Here is a 19,771-nt window from a genome sequence, read left to right on the forward strand (position 1 = left end):
CTAATTGAGGTAAAGGTTCATATTTTCATTATTTTTGAAAATGAAGTGTAATATTTAGCAACATAAAGAACACATTATAAAAGGAATATCTCTGCTAAGTGGTTGAATCCTTCGACCTCAAGAATACTATTTGCCCATAAAGCTCTACACAGAAGATTTATAATTGGCAGTCCCTCATATAGTATCTTACATACAAATGAAACAAATTATGATAATATAAGGCCAAGGATATTTTATATATTTAATTAGTTACTTACACATTCTAGGCTTTCTTCAAATTAGTTAGAATTAATGACCTTTGCTTATAAATTCAAGCATATATTTTATTTGAAAAAAAGTTGAAGTCTTATGATTTGTGGAAATTAAAAAATTCGTGCTTAGCTAAACACATTGCAGTTAATTTTAAAAATCATAGTTTAGTAGTAGAAATGGTTGAATGCCTTTTTTTTTTTTTAAAACACTCCACTCTGGGGAAAGACCAATTTATAAACAACCCATACCCAGCAGCATTGCATAGCTAATGTCTAAAGTGTGGGAGTAGGTTAGAAGCATCTCAAACTAATGAGGTTAACCCACATAATCTAATCACTCAGACCGAGCATAAAGTAGGCAAATATCGTAGAAGCAGGGAGCATTCAATTTATCTCTAAATTATTTCTGGCTTTTGTATTACAAAGTGTCACCAAATAGATTGTCAGTATGCATTGCCCACTATTTCCCAGTTTTTTTCAACTTTAAGCATTGCATTTCCTCAGTTTACTGATTATTGGGCCATAGCCAAGATGCCTTTTAATTCAACATCAGCACGAGAAATTATTAAGATCCACTTCCTATTGTCTGGGAAGCTCCCTTCAACCCCCTGCCCTTATCCAATCTCCAGTGGAAATGAACATGGGAGGCGGAAGCTTCCAGAAACCCAAGGATCACATAGCCTGCTTGACTTAGGAATCTGTGAGCTCTCCAAGCTCCCAGAAGAGCTATGCATTCTTGACGTTATTTACATTATAATTTTTAAAGATGAATTCCAAGGCAAAATTCTTCCAGGAATGCCTAGCCTAAAGAGGGTTGTTGGGAAAACCTCTTGAACTTGATTAATTAAGGGCAGGGAACCCTAACATATTTTAATGAAGATTGGGTTAAGACTGCTCTGAAACTAGATTTTCCTTTTTGTGATATTCAAGGTGGGGTGGGAAAAAAAATTTTTTATCCCCAAAATCAAAATAGATATATTGTTTCATTGTAATATCTATATACTCATTGTGAAAGCTTTCAGACAATACAGAAATCTATAGAGAAAAGGTATTAGCTTACACCTCGGCCATAACAACTGTTAGTGTTTTAATATAAAGATTTCTGGATTTTGCCGTGGCTTTACAAACATCCAGATAATTACAAGGCAGACTATACACACTACATAGTAATGTGCATTTTTATATAATTTCTGTATGAACAGATATACATTTCATCATAATTATTAATTCTTCTCTGTACTCCATTGTATAAATGTACCATTTATGGTTATTTCCATTTTTTTTACAATTAGAAAGGATGTTTTTATACATATATCTTCATATAATTGTCTAGTTGTTTCTTTACTATGACTACTTAATCCTTGTGTGAAAGAATATGTACTTTTATATAAATTTGATTAAAATTATAAAATTGCTCTCCAAAAAACATCAGTTTCCCTAGCCACCAATATTGCAGCAAGTCCCCATGTCCCTACAACCATGGAAATCATACAGGTTTACGAAGAAGTGGTGCTTTAGAGGTGTTTCTAGTCTGTGAGTTCAGAGTCATGGAAAGCTTCATGCAGGTGATATGGTTGTGTTTCTGGTTGTTAAGAAGGTCACCATCATGTAACCAGTGCATTCATTTTTTTGTGAGATGGTATATAACTCAGATTTTCCTTTTATAGCCTTCTGTCACATCTTAAACCCTCGTCTTGTTTTTCCCCTTTAGATTGAGGAAGACACATGGCAGAAATACTACCTGGAAGGAGTCTCAAATGAAATGTACACAGAATATCTCTCTAGTGCCTTCGTGGGTCTGTCCTTCCCTACTGTTTGTGAGTAAGTGACCATCAACCACTCTGAAACTATATTATTTAGATCTTTGGCTCTCAGGGATATTTAATGTGCCTCTATCAGGAAAGATACTCCTCTACCTCTGCCTAGCATAGTTGGGACACTCGACGATTACCAGGGGTGTCCTGTGTGCTCAACCTTGTGTGATGGACAGAAAGGTGGGCCATTCCATGGTTCCTGCTTTGGGCATTTCTGCTGGACCTACGCTTCCCTCCAGTCCCAAGAATCTCAAGCTTGGATCAATCATTTATACTAAATTATGAACTGGAGTTTTCTTGCATGTCTTGACTTATGCCTCTGTGATGCAGACACATTTATGAAGGGAAGGATGAACCCATATCTCTCTGATTTACCAGGGCAAAAATAAATCTCGCTAGCCTTTTCATGAAAGAAATTTTAATCTCTCTTTCTATTGAGTCAGATCATAGAAGCATCAGAGAAGTCACTGTTCAAAGTGTGTTCACGGTTTGCTGATGAAATGAGGAACCACATGTACCAGAAGGAGGCCTTTAAAAAGTCCTTAGCAATTTAGCCCCCTACATGGACAACTGCAATGTTATAATAATAAGGCTCAGCTTCTCCTGATACTGGCTTAGCAGAATGGATTTGAGTAAGGGCAGCCCCCACCCCTCAAGGTAGAATACGTGGTCACCTGAGGAATATGATCTCAGGAGCTCCAGGTGACCCTGGCCCCAAGTAACTTCCACTATGACAGTACCTCAGATTCCCCCACTTAGAATCTCAGATGTCAGGTTTAAGTGAAATGAATTGGGCTTGGTTCTCTGTGGAGACACAAAATCCCAGAGAATACTGAGACATTTACCTGATCTGTTGACACCTTAGCAAAGGATTTGATAAATTTGGTTTCACTAATTAAAAAAAAAAAAAAAAACTAGGAAGAAACGGGACCCGGGAATCTGAGCTGAGGGAGGAGAAAAGCTGTTCCCTTGTGCTGCCTGCTTGCCTACAAACCAAACCGACCTTCTGGGGTGGGAGGTCTGAGGATAGTTCTGGGGCTCTTGGTTCCCTTGTCTCATAGTTTTCTGTTTCATGCACAGCAGAGAGGGGACAGAGAGCGTGGTAGGTGGGGTACCTGGAGACATGTATCAGTGAACACAGCAGGTACACTCTGTCTGTCCCTAGGCCCAGAACCTGAGCAATTTAAAACGGTTTGGCCGTTTACTGAAATTTCTCACCCTCTCTCTAAGCGAAAGTTTAAATGCTAAATGGACTGGAAAAGTGAATAGGTAATTGATTCGGAAGGAGTTATTTTCTGAAAATGGATGCCCTATTGTAACTCCCATGTGTTCCTGTCTTTGGAAGCTATTTCTTTGTCTGCCACAGAGAGAAGTTAACCATTCAGAGGCATTGGGTCCTGGAACACTGAGGCTGTCCCTGGGGATTTTCTCCACCTTGGAGCTCGGTCTGCGTAGGATAGAAAGCCTAGAATTCAGGACCTATAAAAGAAGCTGGTTCTGTAAAAAGGCAGTTGAGGCCTCCTGCATCTAATGAAGGGGTGGTGTGGGCACATAGCAGAGCTGCCAGTGCCTAGAAGGGTCCTATGGTGTTGGGGGCAATTGCAGGGAGTGTTCAAAACCCCCTTCCCTGGTCATTGATTTTCCCTAGCTTAACTGGTATCTGTATCGAACACGAGTGCTTCCTTGAGAGCCCCCTTTCCCACTGCTTCTCTTATTCTGCTCCTGGGAACCAAATCGGTTCATAAGTGTTAACCTGTAGGGTTAGAACGACTCTCCCTAGAAGCTGCAACTGGGATTCCCACAGGGTAAATTTGACTCACAAATTTGCCCTCTGTAGTACTTAATTTCTTAAAGTTTATTTGCCAATATTTCAAAATAGTGATATTTCACAGAAAAACTAGATATCTGGCTTCTCTTGAAAATCTGATGAGTTAACATAGTCCTTGCATTTCTACTGTATGCAAACCAGTTCCAGTTTGCTTTAAGGCAGGGTGTAGTGTAGGCCCTTCCCTCCCTGATGTCTGAAATGAAGCCAGATCTGCATTTACATCCCAGACAGACCTGGCCCTGTGCACTTGTAAGCTGTGCCCCGCTGAGTGGTATGAAATGTCACTGCCCTTAAGAGTCAGCTCAGGAGCTGGACACTAGTGACTGTTGTAAATATTTCCCTTGATTGATTTTCATGTTTAGAACATGTCCCGAGGAGGAACACATCCCTCAGAAACACCTTGTTGTCAGAAAATTTAATATCTGTTCAGTACAGCTTCTGGAAAACAATAAAACAAAAAAAAACTTCTGGCGTGAATGAGAATGTGTTCAACTTAGTGCTATTATTCGTTTAACACAATGATACAGCAGAGGTAGAAATAATCAATAAAGAAGGACATTTAATGAGATTTAGGAACATCCCAAAACATTGAAGCTCTCTTCAAGCATTTGATTATCTGGAGGCTTAATTATCTGTGTTTTCTACTTTAAATTAAGGAAAAGCCATAACTCAAAGTTACCAGCAGTTTAATGATAACACTCTTCAATTCAGGTTAATTAAAGCACAGCCATAATTAGAGTGTAGTGTTGTATATCACCAGGCTGGTGCATAAGTATTTTCATTACAGTAAGAATTGGCTATTCAATTTCAAGATGACATAAAGGATGCCAAAATATATTTTAAGCTGGTTTGTGTAGACGTAAAAGAATTGGGGATTATTCTGGGTATAATAAAGCACAGATAAAATATACAGATTTTTCAGAGCAGTTTCTGTAATTATGCACAGCATTAAAACAATATGAAGCCCATAACGTCTTAAAACATGAAAAGAAATAAATTTGCTCTTTGCCTGGACTGGCAGAATGCCCCTTGCAGGGTGGTCCTTGCAGCAGAGGCAGAGAGCTTAGAGTTTCTTAGAAGCTGGAAAGTCATTCTATGAAAAAGGCAAGGAAGCAGAATAAATGGATGAAAACTGAGGTCTTTTCCCAAGAGAACAGAATAGGTGAGGAGAGGCAGAAGGGGTAGAAGCCCTACCCTGCCTTGCCCCCCATACCGCCCCCGACCAAGGCAAAGTTTTTAAAAATTTTAAGTAGAGGAGATGCTCTCTTGTCCAAAGGAGGTGCACCCCAGCTATATACTTTGACTTTGGACTTCTCTGCTCTAGCTTTTTGGCTTCATTGTATGTCCTACCAGAGGATGCAGTTTTGTTCCAAAACAGTAACTAATTTAGAAAAAAAATGCTATATTATTTTAAAATATTTCATTTACACTTTCTTATTTAATCCTCACAACAATTCTGTGATGTTTAGATTAACATCGCTATCCCTGATTTATAAATGAGGATACTGAGACCAAAAGACTTTGGTTCCCCTTCCCAGGCCACCTAGCAGACAAGTTACAGAACCAGTATTCTGATGCTGGGGCCCTGTGCAGTTGAGAGCAGCTTAGAGTAGCTATTAGATGAAAGCTGGCTAATTAAGAATCTCCAGAGGAGCTTATTAAATGGAGAGGTTTGTAGGTTACATCTTCCGATTTCAATATCTAGGGTAATGCCCCCAAATGTACATTTTTTTTTTTACAAGCAAGTCAGGTTTTCCTAATTTAAAGGCTGCTAAGTGAGAACCCCCACCAACCCCATTCCTTCACACTACTGGTGGGAATAACCTCCTCATATTCTTCACTTTGGGCTCAGGGACTGGAGTCTTTCTCTCCAATTTTAGCCAAATCATAAATCGTGGGTGGGTCACATTTTGCAAACTAATGTTAAGATTCGGGCTTTTTTGTGAGCTTCCTTGTCATCATTCCTTCTCCACGTAGGGCAATCTGCACTCACCAGGACCATAGAAAGGAAACTGTCTTCTACCACACTGGGAAAAACATTAATTCCTCTTCCCATTCCCCATGCCTAATCCAGATCAGTACAGTATAAAGATGTGGGGCACTGAACCCTTTATGCTCTCAATTATGTTTCTACTGGTGACCTTTAAAGCAATTTCAGGCTTGGGAGAATAGATAAGCACTAAATGCAGAGAAGCAGAGGAAACAAGAAGTTCAGGATGCAACCCTCAAAGGTGCTTCTTGGCCTCTTTGGAGGTCATGGTGGCCATGTCCTGGACCTTACCCAGGCTGCCCTTAGGGTATTCCTTTTAAAGTCGAGCAACTCCTGAGCATTTTCTCCTTGGTTTTGGGTAGCTAGCTTGCCCCTGGGTCTGTCCGGCAATGAGAGCAAGGCAAAGGAGCTCTGGGATCTAAAGGAGAGAGTACCATCTACTGTTCCCTGAATATCAGAAAACTGCCTTCCCCATTTCCCTCCTACTCCCACCTTCCTCAGCTGGCGACTGTGGAGGGCACAGATGGCCAGCACCAAGCCTCCGGGAAGTAAGAGACTAGGGTATGAGGCCATGTTTGCCACTAAAAAGCATCCTGTTTTTGAGCTGTTCCCGTAATAGGATGCTGTGTGATGCCATAGAGTATGAGCTATGGCATTGCAAAGGCCAGGGGTCAGACCCCCAGATCGTCCACTTACTGGATATGTGAGTTGGGACAAAATATTTGATTTCTACATACCTCCTCCCTTTGATCGTTACCAGCTGCTTGACCTTGGACTTAGTACTTATCCCCAGTTTCCTCATCTCTGACATAGTAATGACATTCCTTATCTCTCAGAACTAGCTAATGTCCTTTTTTCCTTCTCTCACCTCTCTTCTTCCTATCATGGCTCTATCTTGCCCCATCAAATATGTAAAGTAAGCACTGAGGAAGAAAGAAATACACTGTGGCACTTTAAGGTTATATTTACTCTTACACTTTGGAAAATTCTGCCATCAGTCATCAGTCAGTCAATTGAGTAGATATTTAATGAATGTGGGATATTTGCGCCAGTGTGCCAGGTGTGGTGCCATCTCTAGAGGAACCTGCAATTAGATTTGATCAAACATATCCACAGTAAAAGATTAATCACAATACTTGTAAATGCCAGTAAATGATGGTTTCCTCACAGCGGCTGCCTTCTAAGAGTTTTCCGTCTGGCTAAGGAAAATAATACCCATCCACAGGGAGAGCTAAGCACCTGTTGATGAGTGTTTGATGGATGCACACACTGGAGGACAGACATTGAGCATTACTGGGAGAGAGAGCTTCCTCTGGGCTGGGGGAGACCAGGAGAGGCTTCAGAGAGGAAATAAAGAGAGAAAAGGGAATGCTAAGTGATAGGGAGTCACGAGGTTAAGACTACACAGAACTCACTGGACACCCTGGTCTCTGATATTTTCCAATGAGAGCAAATTAGTTTCCCCTTTAGATGAGAAAACAAGACAAATCAGATTTCTTTAAACATGTCATATTTTTAGAGGGAAACCATGACAGCGTTTTTATCATGAGAACTAGCAAATGTGAGGATACACCCCGTGCCTCCAGATAGGAAAATGAGGGCCTAGGGAAGAAGAGGGACAGGAGGAGGAAACCACAGATTTAGAGGTTTGGCTGCTTCAAGAGCATCATGTTCCAGGTTCTGAACCCCACAGTGAGCATATCAGTTAGTCATTCATCACTTGCAAAATATGAAAACTTAATTGTATCAGGTTTTACAACTCAGAGGGGATTAGGACAAAGGATGTATTTAAAATATAGTGTCCCTTTCTGTCCCCCTGCAGCTTGATGGAGCAGTTAAAATTTAGATTTGATGAGGAACATTTAATACCTGGGTAACTTGGGGAGCTCTGATCAAATCTCTGCTGTGCTAAAAGGGTAGGAGTTCTACCTACAAGCCCAGGTGCAAGTGTGGATGCTTCTGCACTGGTTTAAAACAGAGAGAGAAAGAGAGAGAGAGAGAGAGAGAGAGAGAGAGAGAGAGAGAGAGAGAGAGAGAGAGAGAGAGAGAAAGAGTATGTGTGTGTTTCTCCATTTCTTTGTTCACCTGCATTCAGGGCCTCTAATTTAGAAAATCATGTTCTCATCCGTGTTGTTTTTCATGGACAGATCTTTCCAGTGAAACCTCTTAAGGAAACATAAAGTTTATGACTGCCTAGAGAAAGCTGAGTCTCCCATCCAATGAAAACTACAACTAGTTTATCTTGAGTTTTGCAACATCGTTAGTCTTTAGAGACTGATATCTGAATTTGAACATGGAGCAGAAAGAAGCCGACAGACCTGATTGTTACAGGATAGATTTATTTAGCCAGGCTGCAGGAATGAACATTTCATGAGAATTTATGGAGAGGCTCAATCTTGGCTTTAAACTTATTTTCTCTCAAAGAACTTACCCTATTCATCCAGTTATTGGGGGATATTGTAATTAGGACTGAACATACATGAACACAGATAGGAATATAGTATTTATGAGTGTCGCTACTACGGGGACATAGAATGTGACAAATAATCATTCTACATGCCAGTGAATAAACCAGTGATCATAAAATCTACTAGAACCCTTAGTCAAAGGCTACCACTGGCAGGTTTAGAATTTTCTACAGGGTCAGGGAGGCAGTCCAGCTGGAAGTGAGATGAATGCTTGGGGCTTGACTTGATACTGGGTATGCACAAGAGACAGTTTACATTTTGTTTCTGATTAATAAAATAGTGAAGCTTTCTAAAAATACATTTACTCATATTTTAGACAAATACTAATTGTCCATATCAAAGAATGTAATTATTTTTAAATTTAAGTGTCTTAGGTGTGCTAGTAGTGGTATTGCGAATATTGAGTGTGTGTGTGTGTGTGTGTGTGTGTGCGCGCGCGCGCGCGCACGCACGCATGTGTAAGGGTCTGGGTATTCTGAAGCCTTCCCACTCCACCTTTGTCAAAGCTATTGAGAAATGGAAGATGAACATCTCCATGAGCCTTTTAAATTGTAAATCACTTCCATTTTCTTGGTGCTGAGTCTTACAAATTGTACTCTTTCAAATTTTCTTTAACTAGATGTTTCCATTTCGAGTACCTGTCATTTAAAATCAGGGCTCCTAAATGTGAATCTTTTTTCATTCTAGCCCCTACCCAAAAGCTCTGGTTCCCCAATGCCCAGTATTTACATCTGCAGCCACTCTGATTATATGCATCAGCCTGGCATTCCCAGGGCCCCTCTGGATAACTGAAGAAGGGTTTGCGCTTTGGGTGAAGCTAGGTTTGGAGGGTACAATGAGAGCTGCCTCTTCAGCCCTCACCCACCTCACTCCTGGGTGAGTGATTTTCAGTCACCCCAAGCCACGTATTTGCATACTCTTCCTGAACACATTAGATGGTGCAAACTCTATGACAGGTTTCTATGCTTAATTCACACCAGCAAGCAATCTTGCTAGTCAAAGGGGCTGATTTAATGGCAAGAACAATTTATTTCCTTCTGGGTAGGTAGAAACAGTTGGACTCTAATTCTTAAGAGCCTTTGCTCAGGAACATCTGGGTTGAAACTACTGTGGTTAACAGATGATGCTGGCAGTTAAAAAAAAAAAGGCTTTGTATAATGTCGTTGTCAAATTTGGTAGACTTCTACTTAATAATTATCGAGAAAGCAATCTTACTTGTTATTACAACAGTTTTATTGCAGATTGCTGGTTTAAGACCTTTTTGTGACAAGTGGCACTTTTTTCCATGAAAATAAAAAAGAAATCATTTCTATTCCCCTGTAATTAGTTTTGCAGCCGGCAACAACTTCCTGCATTGGACATATTGGGACATTTTATTTTAGAAACCGAGAATTAAATTCTTGCTAACTTATGGCTGATTTCATTCTGTTTATCACATTGTGAAAGCTTTCTTGCTTCTTTCTTATACCCTGCCTCACCCTAGGCCTCCTTTCTCACCCACCACAGTCCTGTAGACATTTAAACACTATAGACTGAGTAAAACTATAGAACTACTATAAAGATTGGATGAGCGAAGCTCATTTTGCTTTACCAAAAAAAAAAAAAAAAAAATGGTGTTGAATAATGCAGGTAAATGTTCAATCTCAGGACATCAACTCTGGGTAGTCTAAAGGCACATTCTTGGGACTGAACAACTTGTAACAGGATTTGTAGAGGGTCCCGAGGAAAACTTGGTGTCGGAATTTTAGACTTATACTTATATTGTGGCATAGTGGATTAAAGGCAAAAATTAGATTCCCAGAGCGCATCACTGCTGTTATTTCCTTCTACATCCCTTTCCCCCCCAATCTATCTGCTTCTAACAAATGAGACAAGTTAAGAAGAATCTTGTTTCATGATTCTATTCTCACTTCCAAGCCTTCTCTGCTTAAACTAGACTTTTCTAGTTCCAGCAATTCGTGAGGTTCCGCTCCCCATTCTATCATATCTTTATGTAATTAGCATTTATTGGAAGCTTATGCTTTGCACTTTGCTAAATGCCAGGGAGATAAAACATGCGTCTTGCACTGAAGAAGCTCACAGTCTAGAGGGAAGAGAGATGAGTAAACAATTACCGCACCATACCACACCCACCCCCCTGTTTACTCTCCTTGATTTGCTCTTCCCCACTGGACCCCCAACAATGGTGTCACCTCTGCTGCAGCCTTAAGCCCAGGACCTTTACATTGACCAATTCTCTGTGGCAGAATCTAATAGAAAACTGTGATCTTTAACAAAAGGAGACAGTTCTGTTTACAGTATAAATTATAAATTACTCAAGATTGTTATTTTGTGAACTTCTGGACATGCTCTTAGAGCAGGAATTAAAAACTTAGATGCCTGTAGGGGGAGAGTGAGGTGGTCTGAGTAGTAGGGAGTGGTGGGGACTGCGGCACACTGGAGCTCATGTGTCCCATCCAGAGGGGCAAGTGCTTCAAAGCTCTGATCCCTGTTAGCCATACAAAATGTAGCTGGGGTGTGGCCATATCTGATTAATTGAAGAAAGGTAAAAGGTTAGTTTTTATATAAAATCACCTGTTGGCATCTAATTCCAGTTTTTTAAAAACACTGTACTGACCAAACAGAACATGTGCTTATGTTGGGCTTCTGGCCACCACTTCATTTCCTCCGCTTTTATGAGAAACATCTGTGCAGCACTCTGCCTTGAGACTTGAGTTCCTCTTTTGACATCTCTACATAAAAGTTGAACCTTGAACAAATTGCTTGATTTCCACTTTTGGCTTTTCTACATAAAGGCCATTTGACCTTGAGCAAGTCACTTTCCTATCTTTGGACTTCAGTTTGCCATCTGTATGAGAAAGGCAGAATAAGCCATTCTTAAAGGGCCTGAGTCTGAAAAATCTGTGGTTTTGTCACTGTTTGTATATAATCACTTTGTATGTACATCACTCTGTTCCCCCTACCCACCCCTTTGTCCTTTTGGCCAGTGAGGAAAGGCTTGTTTTGGGTCAAAGAGCTTCTTAAAAAGAGACTTCTATAAAGCAGTATGGAATCATCTTAGATAGAGATTTGAAAGTTATGAAAGAAGACTCAGAGATCTGCTGGTACACCCCCACTAGGTTATGAATGTGCACAAGACAATGTAGATTTTATTGACTTTCCTGCCTTGGAAAGCTTCTTTCTTTTAATACCTAGTTGGTAAATGGTATTGTAGTAGCTAGCAAGACATAATTCATTATTACTATGAACTGTTTCTTCCCTTCTCTCTAGTAGAATCAAGTTGTTAAAGCAGTTAAGATCTTTGATCCCATGAACTACCAGAGTCCCACATCAAAGTGGCCATTGTTCATGGGGTATCAGTAAATTGTCCTCTTTATGATTCATACTAAGAATAGACTTCTCCTTGAGTTTTTGGCATTTAGCTGTTATTTACATTAAAAAGTGGTTACTTAATCTTAGTAATTTGGTTCGACAAATATTGCATAAGCCATCTGATATTTTAAACAATTTAAGCCCCAGAAGTAATAGCCCCATAAAGGGTGCGTGTAAGCCGTGCTCAATGGGACATAAATTAAGAAGAGCATTTTTCCAGCTGTAGTTGGATACATGGGTTGGTATTTCAGCAGACTGCATAATCAGCCCAAAGCCCAAGCCATTAGAGTCTGCTGACAGGAATCAGAAAACCTGCAAATCATTGGGAAATCCAAACATGCCTGGATGGAAGTGGTCCTTTGAAATCTGACTGTTGAAAGCAATATGGGCGACCATGACCTCACAGGCAGCAATTGTTCTTATTCCCTCCAGAGAGCATGAAGCCTTCATCAGCATTATACCTGTAAGCAACACACTCACAAGTCTAACACATCTGATTAGGGCACCTTGCTATTTAAAATCAACCCAAAGCTTCCCATTCCACTTGGAATAAGCTACAGACTCCTTGCTGTGGCCAGCAAAGTCTTCATGATCTTGCTCTCACCTAGCTCCTCACCCGATCATTATCATAATTGACTTTACTCATTCAACTGCAGCCTTGATGGTCTTATTGCTGGTCCTCAAACACCCCATGTACCTTTCTGCCTCAGGGCCCTTGCATGTGCCCTATTTCTACTCCTATAGAATGTTCTTTCCCTAGATCCTCTGACTGCCTGCTTCTTCTCATGATGCTCCAATGCTCTGTGCTTTAGTGTCACTTGCTCGGAATGGTCCTCCTGGAACATTGCAGATGACAAACCTTCCCAGTTACTCTTTATCCTCTTAGGTGTTTTGTTTTCTGTATAATACTTGTCCTAATCTTGAAATTTATTATTTATTCACTTATACATTTGCTTATTACCTATCTCTCTCAATATAAAATAGGCTTCATTAGGGGTGAAGATGTATATCCTGCCAAATACCACTTGCAGACCTTGCCAAGTTACATGGCCTTTCTAGGCCTTAGTTTCATCGCCTGTAGAATAGAGACATCAATAGAAGCCTGAATCACCAGGGTAATATCTTTCTCTTAGAAATACTATGAGGATTAAATGAAAGCACCAAAAAGGCCCTGACCTGTGACCCAGCACATCCTTCCCCTTCCGATGCAGGACCTAATAACCATTAACTCACTTCTCAATCTATCAGGAAGTCTTTAGGACATAAGTGATAATGCCCATTGTAAAAACTCAATTATAATGTGTGTGTGTGTGTGTGTGTGTGTGTATACATATATATATATATATATATATATATATATAGTTTATGTGAACTTTTATTTCTGTGAGTATATAAATATATATTTTCACCTAATTGTATCATGTTACTTACATATTTATATCTATACAATATTACTTGTTAATCTTATACTTTGAAACATTCTTCAAAGTGTCATTTTGAATGCTAACATATACCATTATTGTACCATACTTTATTTAACCATTGTCTTATTACTGAACTTTAAGTTGCTTTCCACTTTTTTACTTTGTATAAATATTACTACCTTGAACATTTTTATGCATAGGTATTTTACTGAACCTTTCATTATGTTCTTAGACTTGAACCTCAGTAAGTGGAAATCTTTTATTGAGCTTGTCTATATCATTGGTTCCATTTACAGCACTATGGGGAATTCCAAACAAGTCCAGAACTCTCAAAGAGGTTTTGCTGGTTGAGGAGACAAAGTTCAGACACATGAAACAATAGGGAGCAACCACAGCCAGACTGACTAAGGGCTAGATGATGTAGTTTTTAGGCAGGGTGCTGGAGGAGTTCTGAGAATAGAAAGAAAATCAGAGAGCAGCAGTAGCTGGAGATGACCTACAGGGGAGGTTGGATTTGATGTGGGCCTGGGTCAGGATGAGTTAGGAAGAAAGGAGAGGACATTCCAGGGGGAAGTATCTGCATCAGTGAAGGCACAGAGGCAGGAACAAGTCATTCTCAAAACTGTCTGGGCTGCGGACAAGAGCAGCAGGCAGATGAGGAGAGACAGCCTGGATGGAGCCAGGAGTGACAGTGCCGCAATCATGTGCTGGGCAGTTACACAGAAGCTAAAGATTATTACCCTCATTCCCAGCACATAGGGGTCTGCTCGGAACAACAATGTGAGCCATTTGTACAAAAGACCAAAATGGAATCCAAATAACAACAGGTCCAGCTGCTCCAAAGGCCTCCCTCCCCCTGCAGTTAACATTTTACTACCCAACTGAGTAACTAATGAATCTGGCCCAGCATAAATCCCCAGGCACAAATTCCTGCTTGGGGTCTGTGTCTAGACATCCAGACCTGAGTGCAATTTGCACTTTGAACATTCAGCGCCTTATCACTTGCAAGAAATCAGTTTTAATGGGGAAGAGGGAAAGTGTTGCTCACAGCCCCCTCTCTTTGGCACAGTGATCGTAGAATGGGGGTCCCTCGGATAACGACTGCATTAGTTGATCGAAAGGTCATAACAGTGTTTGTTATGTGGCTCTGGTTCTTCAGAAGCACTGACTGGGAGGTTTCTCCATCTTATTGCAGGCTGTGTTTTGTGAAGCTCAAGCTCCTAATGATAGCCATTGAGTACAAGTCTGCTAACCGCGAGAGCCGGTAAGTTTGCTGCAACTCAGCATCCAGCTGACGTTCATGATGGGGAGAGTGCACCTCCAGAATTTCCTTCTTAGGCATTATTTATTCGTTTGGAACCCTGATGCAGCACCTCTCTAAACCTAGTACACATTTCAAGGCATGCTCAACCAGACACTGCTATTTCTATCCTAAAGCCGCCTGACATTCTGAGTCTCATTGGGCAGAGAGTGTTTCTTCGGGGGAAAGGGCTGAGACATTCAAATGTCCATCTGATCATACCAACTTACACTTTTTACTCTCTCAGCATAAAATTGGGGACAGACACTATCCTATAACCCTTTTTTACTGTCATGAACACAAAGCAGGTGGACTCTGGCCTCCTTCACAGCAGGCTTGGGGCAGAGCCATGTTGGGAGATAGGAGCTCTCTTGATAGCCAAATTACAAGCAGCCTATTGTGTACCATATGTGCTTCTCCCGGTGCAACTGAAATCCAGGTGGCAGAATATCAACTTCATGCAAATTAGCCAGGAGAGCAGGGCTCAGAGGCAGGGACCCTTTTTATTTATTTATTTTGCACTTAATTATGTGTAAATCAGACTGATGAGAGATTAGGTCTGGTTGAAATAGATAACACCCCAGTCAATATATGAGTTCACACTGGAAAGAGGAATCCTCTTGTTAATATGGAATTTTGTTGATGGAATTGTATATGTATCACAGATAAAATAGAGATGATTTTTGCTCTCCCTACCCCCGCCTCCCGTTCTTATTAATCGTTTTGGAAGAGAATTCACTGAGAAATGCTCAGGCTTTTGTCCTCTGAAATGACATCTATGGTTTATTCCTAGCTGTAGTCAATAAGTCTCCCTGTAGATGCCCAAGTGCAGAGTGCAGATACTCTCCAACATACACCTTAATAACTGAGCAGAGTATAGGGCAAGACTAGAAGGCTCCTGCTATCATCATTTAAGAAGTTTTCATTATCTGGATGAATGACTCAATAAAGCCAGACTTCCAAATGTGCAATCTGTGAAAAAAAAAAAAAAACTGGATTGTAAGAAAGTCAATCCAATGTTCTCCGTCACCTTAACTACCAGATCAGATTGCTCACAATCTGATCAAATGTTAAGCTGTTTTGAAAATCCAAATCAACCAGAAGGAAGGAAAAATGGTAGATTTGGTGGCCACATGTAGAACATGGCCATAGCAGGTAGAAAATATGTATGTAGATACACATTTTCCTTTCTGTGTTGGCAAAGTGAAGAATATTATTTACAAAACAAACAACAACAACAACAACAAAAACTGAGCATCCTTGCTATTTCCTTACAACAAATAATGCAGATGTTTCTGGGACTGCCGCTTGCCCATGTTGTTGCCAATAGTCACCTGTACCTGTCTAGGGGGAAATGTGTATCCTGGATTTTTGCAAATGATATTCTTTGTCTTGCCAAGTCAGTAAATCTTTGTGTAATTCAGTGTTCTCTCTTTATCACTTTTGTGCATTTCTCAAAAGTGTCATAATGTGAGTGACTCTTCTGAAATAATTTCATGGCAGAAGACTTCACCCTGAACCTTGACTGGTCATCTCTCACCTGCCATTTTTCGGCCACAACAAGGGAGAGAGAAGGGCTGTTAATGGTTTTGTGTGAATGCGCTGTCACCATTCTAAGAAAAATGACTCAGAGCTTTCCCTGAAGACAGAATCTTTTCTTTGATGGACTCTCCGATTAATTCATAAATCAGAGATGTTTTCAACAAAGCCATATTTACAGTTAGAGTTTTTTAGATGGTTTTTTTTTTGTTTGTTTTATAAAAGGGCAAAAAGAACTTTGGCTTTGATTTGGCTTTCTGTGTGCCGTTGCCAGCTTTAATCCTCAAATGTGGCTTGGTCTCAGTGTGGAAGCTCATTGGTTCTTGTGGAAAAAGGTGTGTTTGAGGGAATGTGGATCATGCCTCTGAGAAAACACAGGACTTATCAAACACAATATCCGTGTTTAAAAGAATCAAATGTTGGACCCTTCCTTAGACAACAATTTTGATTTTTGATTTTTTCTCTTCATTTAAAAATTCCCCATTTCTTTTCCTCTCACATTTTCTCAGTGACTGGGTGTTACAGTTTGGAGAACCATGCTTCTCCTTCCCACCCCCTTGCTCCAACCCGTGTTGAACTACCTCCTTTGTTGTTTCACCCCATGATATTGTTTCCATGCTTTGCTGAAAAACTTTGTTTTCACGTGCATCCTTCAAATAATTTGAAACAAAGGTTTTATTCCTTCTTTTCTTTCTGGTGTCAGTCAATTTATTATCAAATTGTTTGATTTTAAATTCTTTTCTTGTCGTTTTGCAGAAGCCGAAAGCGGTATGCACTCTTCGTTAACTTTCCTCCCAATCTCCACCCTCTATCTTCACTTCTAACCACAGGACTAACCATTTGCCAAGAATTCAGGAAGATAGAGATTATATATATGTGCAGATGTATATATAATCTCATTCCCTTGTCTAGTGTATATATATTTATATATATTTATACATGTATATTTATATATAAACTCTTCTCCAACTACAGTACCCTAAAAATGGAAAGTAGCATATTGCTTTTCTTGTTTGATTTGTTGATTCTTTCAGATGACGCACTAACTTCTTTGCAGGAAACCTAAAAAAAAAAAAAGCACAATCCAGGTTTCAGTCATGGCACCAATGATGGGAACAAATGCCATTCAAGTTGAAAAGGAGGACGCTGCTCTCCAGCCTTTGGTGTCTGTTTCTGTCCTGTCCTGATGTGTCTTGGTGTCCACCAGACTCTGTGGTGCCATTTGTCTACATACCACATCCACATTCCCAGTCACCACCTCCTCCCTGTGTCCACTTTCCAGTTTGTAGAGCAGAATATGTGTCCTTTTATCCACAAAACAGAGACCAAGCCCTTACACTTAACTCTTTTTTCCTTATGCTTATTTTGATAACATTTTGCATATTTTATTTATCAGGCAGTACTCAGTACAGACTTAGGATACTGCTACTAAATTGCCAGATTATCACATTTGATTTACTGAACGAGTACTGTTTATTGAGATGAACGTATGGCTTTATGTTTTTTTCTAGTGTTTGGGCATATTTCTTAATACGAAGTATCTCAACTTTCTCCATGTGACCTCACCCTATTTTGCTGCTGTTATATGTTGCATGAAGCATGACCAAATCCTCATTGATAACTTTTAAAAAAAAAACTTTTTAGGTTAATATTTTCGGTGTAGCTTTTCAATAATGTGTTCTCTAAGGAAGTATTGTTGAAAACATACTATTGAGATGCTTACTTGTTCATCTTCTCAAAAGTTGTTTTGCTCTGTGATTGTAATCACTGTCACACGTTTGTGTTTGTAATTGTGTGTGAGTGTGTGTTGTGTGTGTGTGTTTGTCTGTAACTCCTTCCAAAGTCAGTTTTTTTCTGTGATATTTTGAGTAGATGTGTGAAAATAGAGGTGGCTTCCTGTCAGTTTGGTATTATTGATATGATCCAACTGCAAGAAGTTACTGCAACATTTTGCATCTTCAAAGGTCCACAGTGGTTGCACCTCTGCTGTTGGCTTTTGGCCTTTGAGTCCTTTTATTTTGTGGTGAAGGCATGTTGTAATGTAGGCATGACTTGTCCTAAAGCGTACCAGAAAGTAACATGGCTTGCTCCCAGAACTAAATATCCAGTATCGTTCTGTCTAAATGAACTCTCCCTTCCCCATCTCATATGGATACTGTTTTTCTTATGTGCAAAATCTGTTTTAAAATGGCATTTCTAAAATTATTGAGATGGATTCAGGATAAACAAGTCCTTGCCCCTATCACTGTTGGACCACAGTGGTGGTCTTTTGAGTATGACCAACTGGGAGCAATCTTTATTATGCTGTCTCTGTGTAAGTGAACTGGGCTAAAGTATATTGAAGCATGGAATGCACACTGTGAAAAGTGTGTGTGTCTAGTTGTGTGGGACTCCAGCAGCATTTATTGTAATGCTCAGAAGAAGTGAAAAGTTCCAAAAAGACAGTAAGATTTGATATTTGGGGTTTCTGTAGGCTGTGCCCCTAACACAGCCCATAAACCCCTCAGTTGTACTTTCTGAAAGGGGAAACAATAAGTTCCAACAAAGTTCCACCCAAATAGAAATAGTATGTGACCTTGTATAGTCTAAGAGGCCACTTTCAGTGGCATGATTCCTCTGGGTGCAACATGAACTGAAGCCCTAAGTGGTTCTTATTCTCTCGCTGTAGTTAATGAAGTCCCATTAGCTTGCTAGACACAGATTTAATTATCATGGTATCAAGCACAAACTATGTTCTCATGTGAGTGATATTTTTGTAATTGCTCAGGGAATGGTACATTACACCTACTTGAAATTGAGTGGAGAGGAGAGATACATACCTTTCATATTTATCCATAATGGTTAAGTTTTCTTTAAAAAATTATGTTTTAGTTGACTTACTAATCATAAGTTGTCTTAAAACCAGCAAACAAGTGAAGTTTAAGATAATTGAAGAAGAAATAACTAGATGTTTCCCAGTTGTTATGTGTATGTAAGTGGTAGAGGAAGGGAGTAAGTCATTATGCTCCCATCAAACCCCAAATCTCCACTGTGACCAAAGTTCAGATACACAGTGAAATGCATCACAGCCTGAGACCTGGAACCCCTCCTGGAGGAACCTGACAGTGCCATGTCCCTGGTGGACAGAGCACTGTGAGCCAGGTTCATGTGAATGTGTTTTATGTTTAGGAACCCGTATTTCAGTTCAAAGCGAGTGGTGTTTTCATTATTGAAATCAATTGCTCCAACTCCCCAAGTGGCTAGCTGTTTATATATTTGTGTGTTTACATATTTATACTTAATGTCTCTGGGATATTGTTGGCTCATTTGCCACTCCCCTAGAAGAGGTGTGGTTGCTTCTTTGTTAGGACTTACTGGTAAGAACTGTAGTTTAGCCTTTGAAAGAAAAACTGTGATTGACTACCTTTGTCTTTACTAGAGAGAGAAAGGAACACTTTTGGAACTGAGACCAATGACTTATGTTTCTCACTCATTTCACAAATAGTTGAAAAATGCCTATTGTATGTAGGGCTCTCAGCTGGCTACTATGATAAAGTTATCTATAAAAAGTAAATGAAATATGATCATGCTTTATATTCCTTTACTCGGCTATGAATATATATACATATATATATATATACACACAAATATATATGTATGTGTGTATATGTGCATATATATATATATATATATATATATATATATATATATATATACACTCTATATAGTGGGCAAGGAATCAAAGAATAAGCCTAGATACAAAACTAAAGAAAAAGAGAGAGAAAGAGATCACAAGCAAGAATCCT

General features: G+C 39.8%; 1 protein-coding gene across 31 annotated transcripts in view; it reads left to right on the plus strand.

Annotated features, from left to right (window-relative positions):
• Window positions 1–19,771, plus strand: part of KCNMA1 (potassium calcium-activated channel subfamily M alpha 1) — a 683,907-nt gene that overhangs the window by 520,618 nt on the left and 143,518 nt on the right. For 16 of the 31 annotated variants that reach the window (XM_036222529.1, XM_036222532.1, XM_016159436.2 and 13 more), the window contains exons 15-16: window positions 1,963–2,072; window positions 14,343–14,411. In XM_036222529.1, coding sequence (XP_036078422.1) covers window positions 1,963–2,072; window positions 14,343–14,411 — 179 coding nt within the window. Of the gene's footprint in view, window positions 1–1,962; window positions 2,073–14,342; window positions 14,412–16,742; window positions 16,755–19,771 lie in introns of all 31 variants that reach the window. The other 15 variants (XM_036222528.1, XM_036222530.1, XM_036222531.1 and 12 more) reach the window with 1 other exon arrangement.

The sequence above is a fragment of the Rousettus aegyptiacus genome, unplaced genomic scaffold, assembly GCF_014176215.1.
Source record: "Rousettus aegyptiacus isolate mRouAeg1 unplaced genomic scaffold, mRouAeg1.p scaffold_m13_p_6, whole genome shotgun sequence".
NCBI lineage: Eukaryota > Metazoa > Chordata > Mammalia > Chiroptera > Pteropodidae > Rousettus > Rousettus aegyptiacus.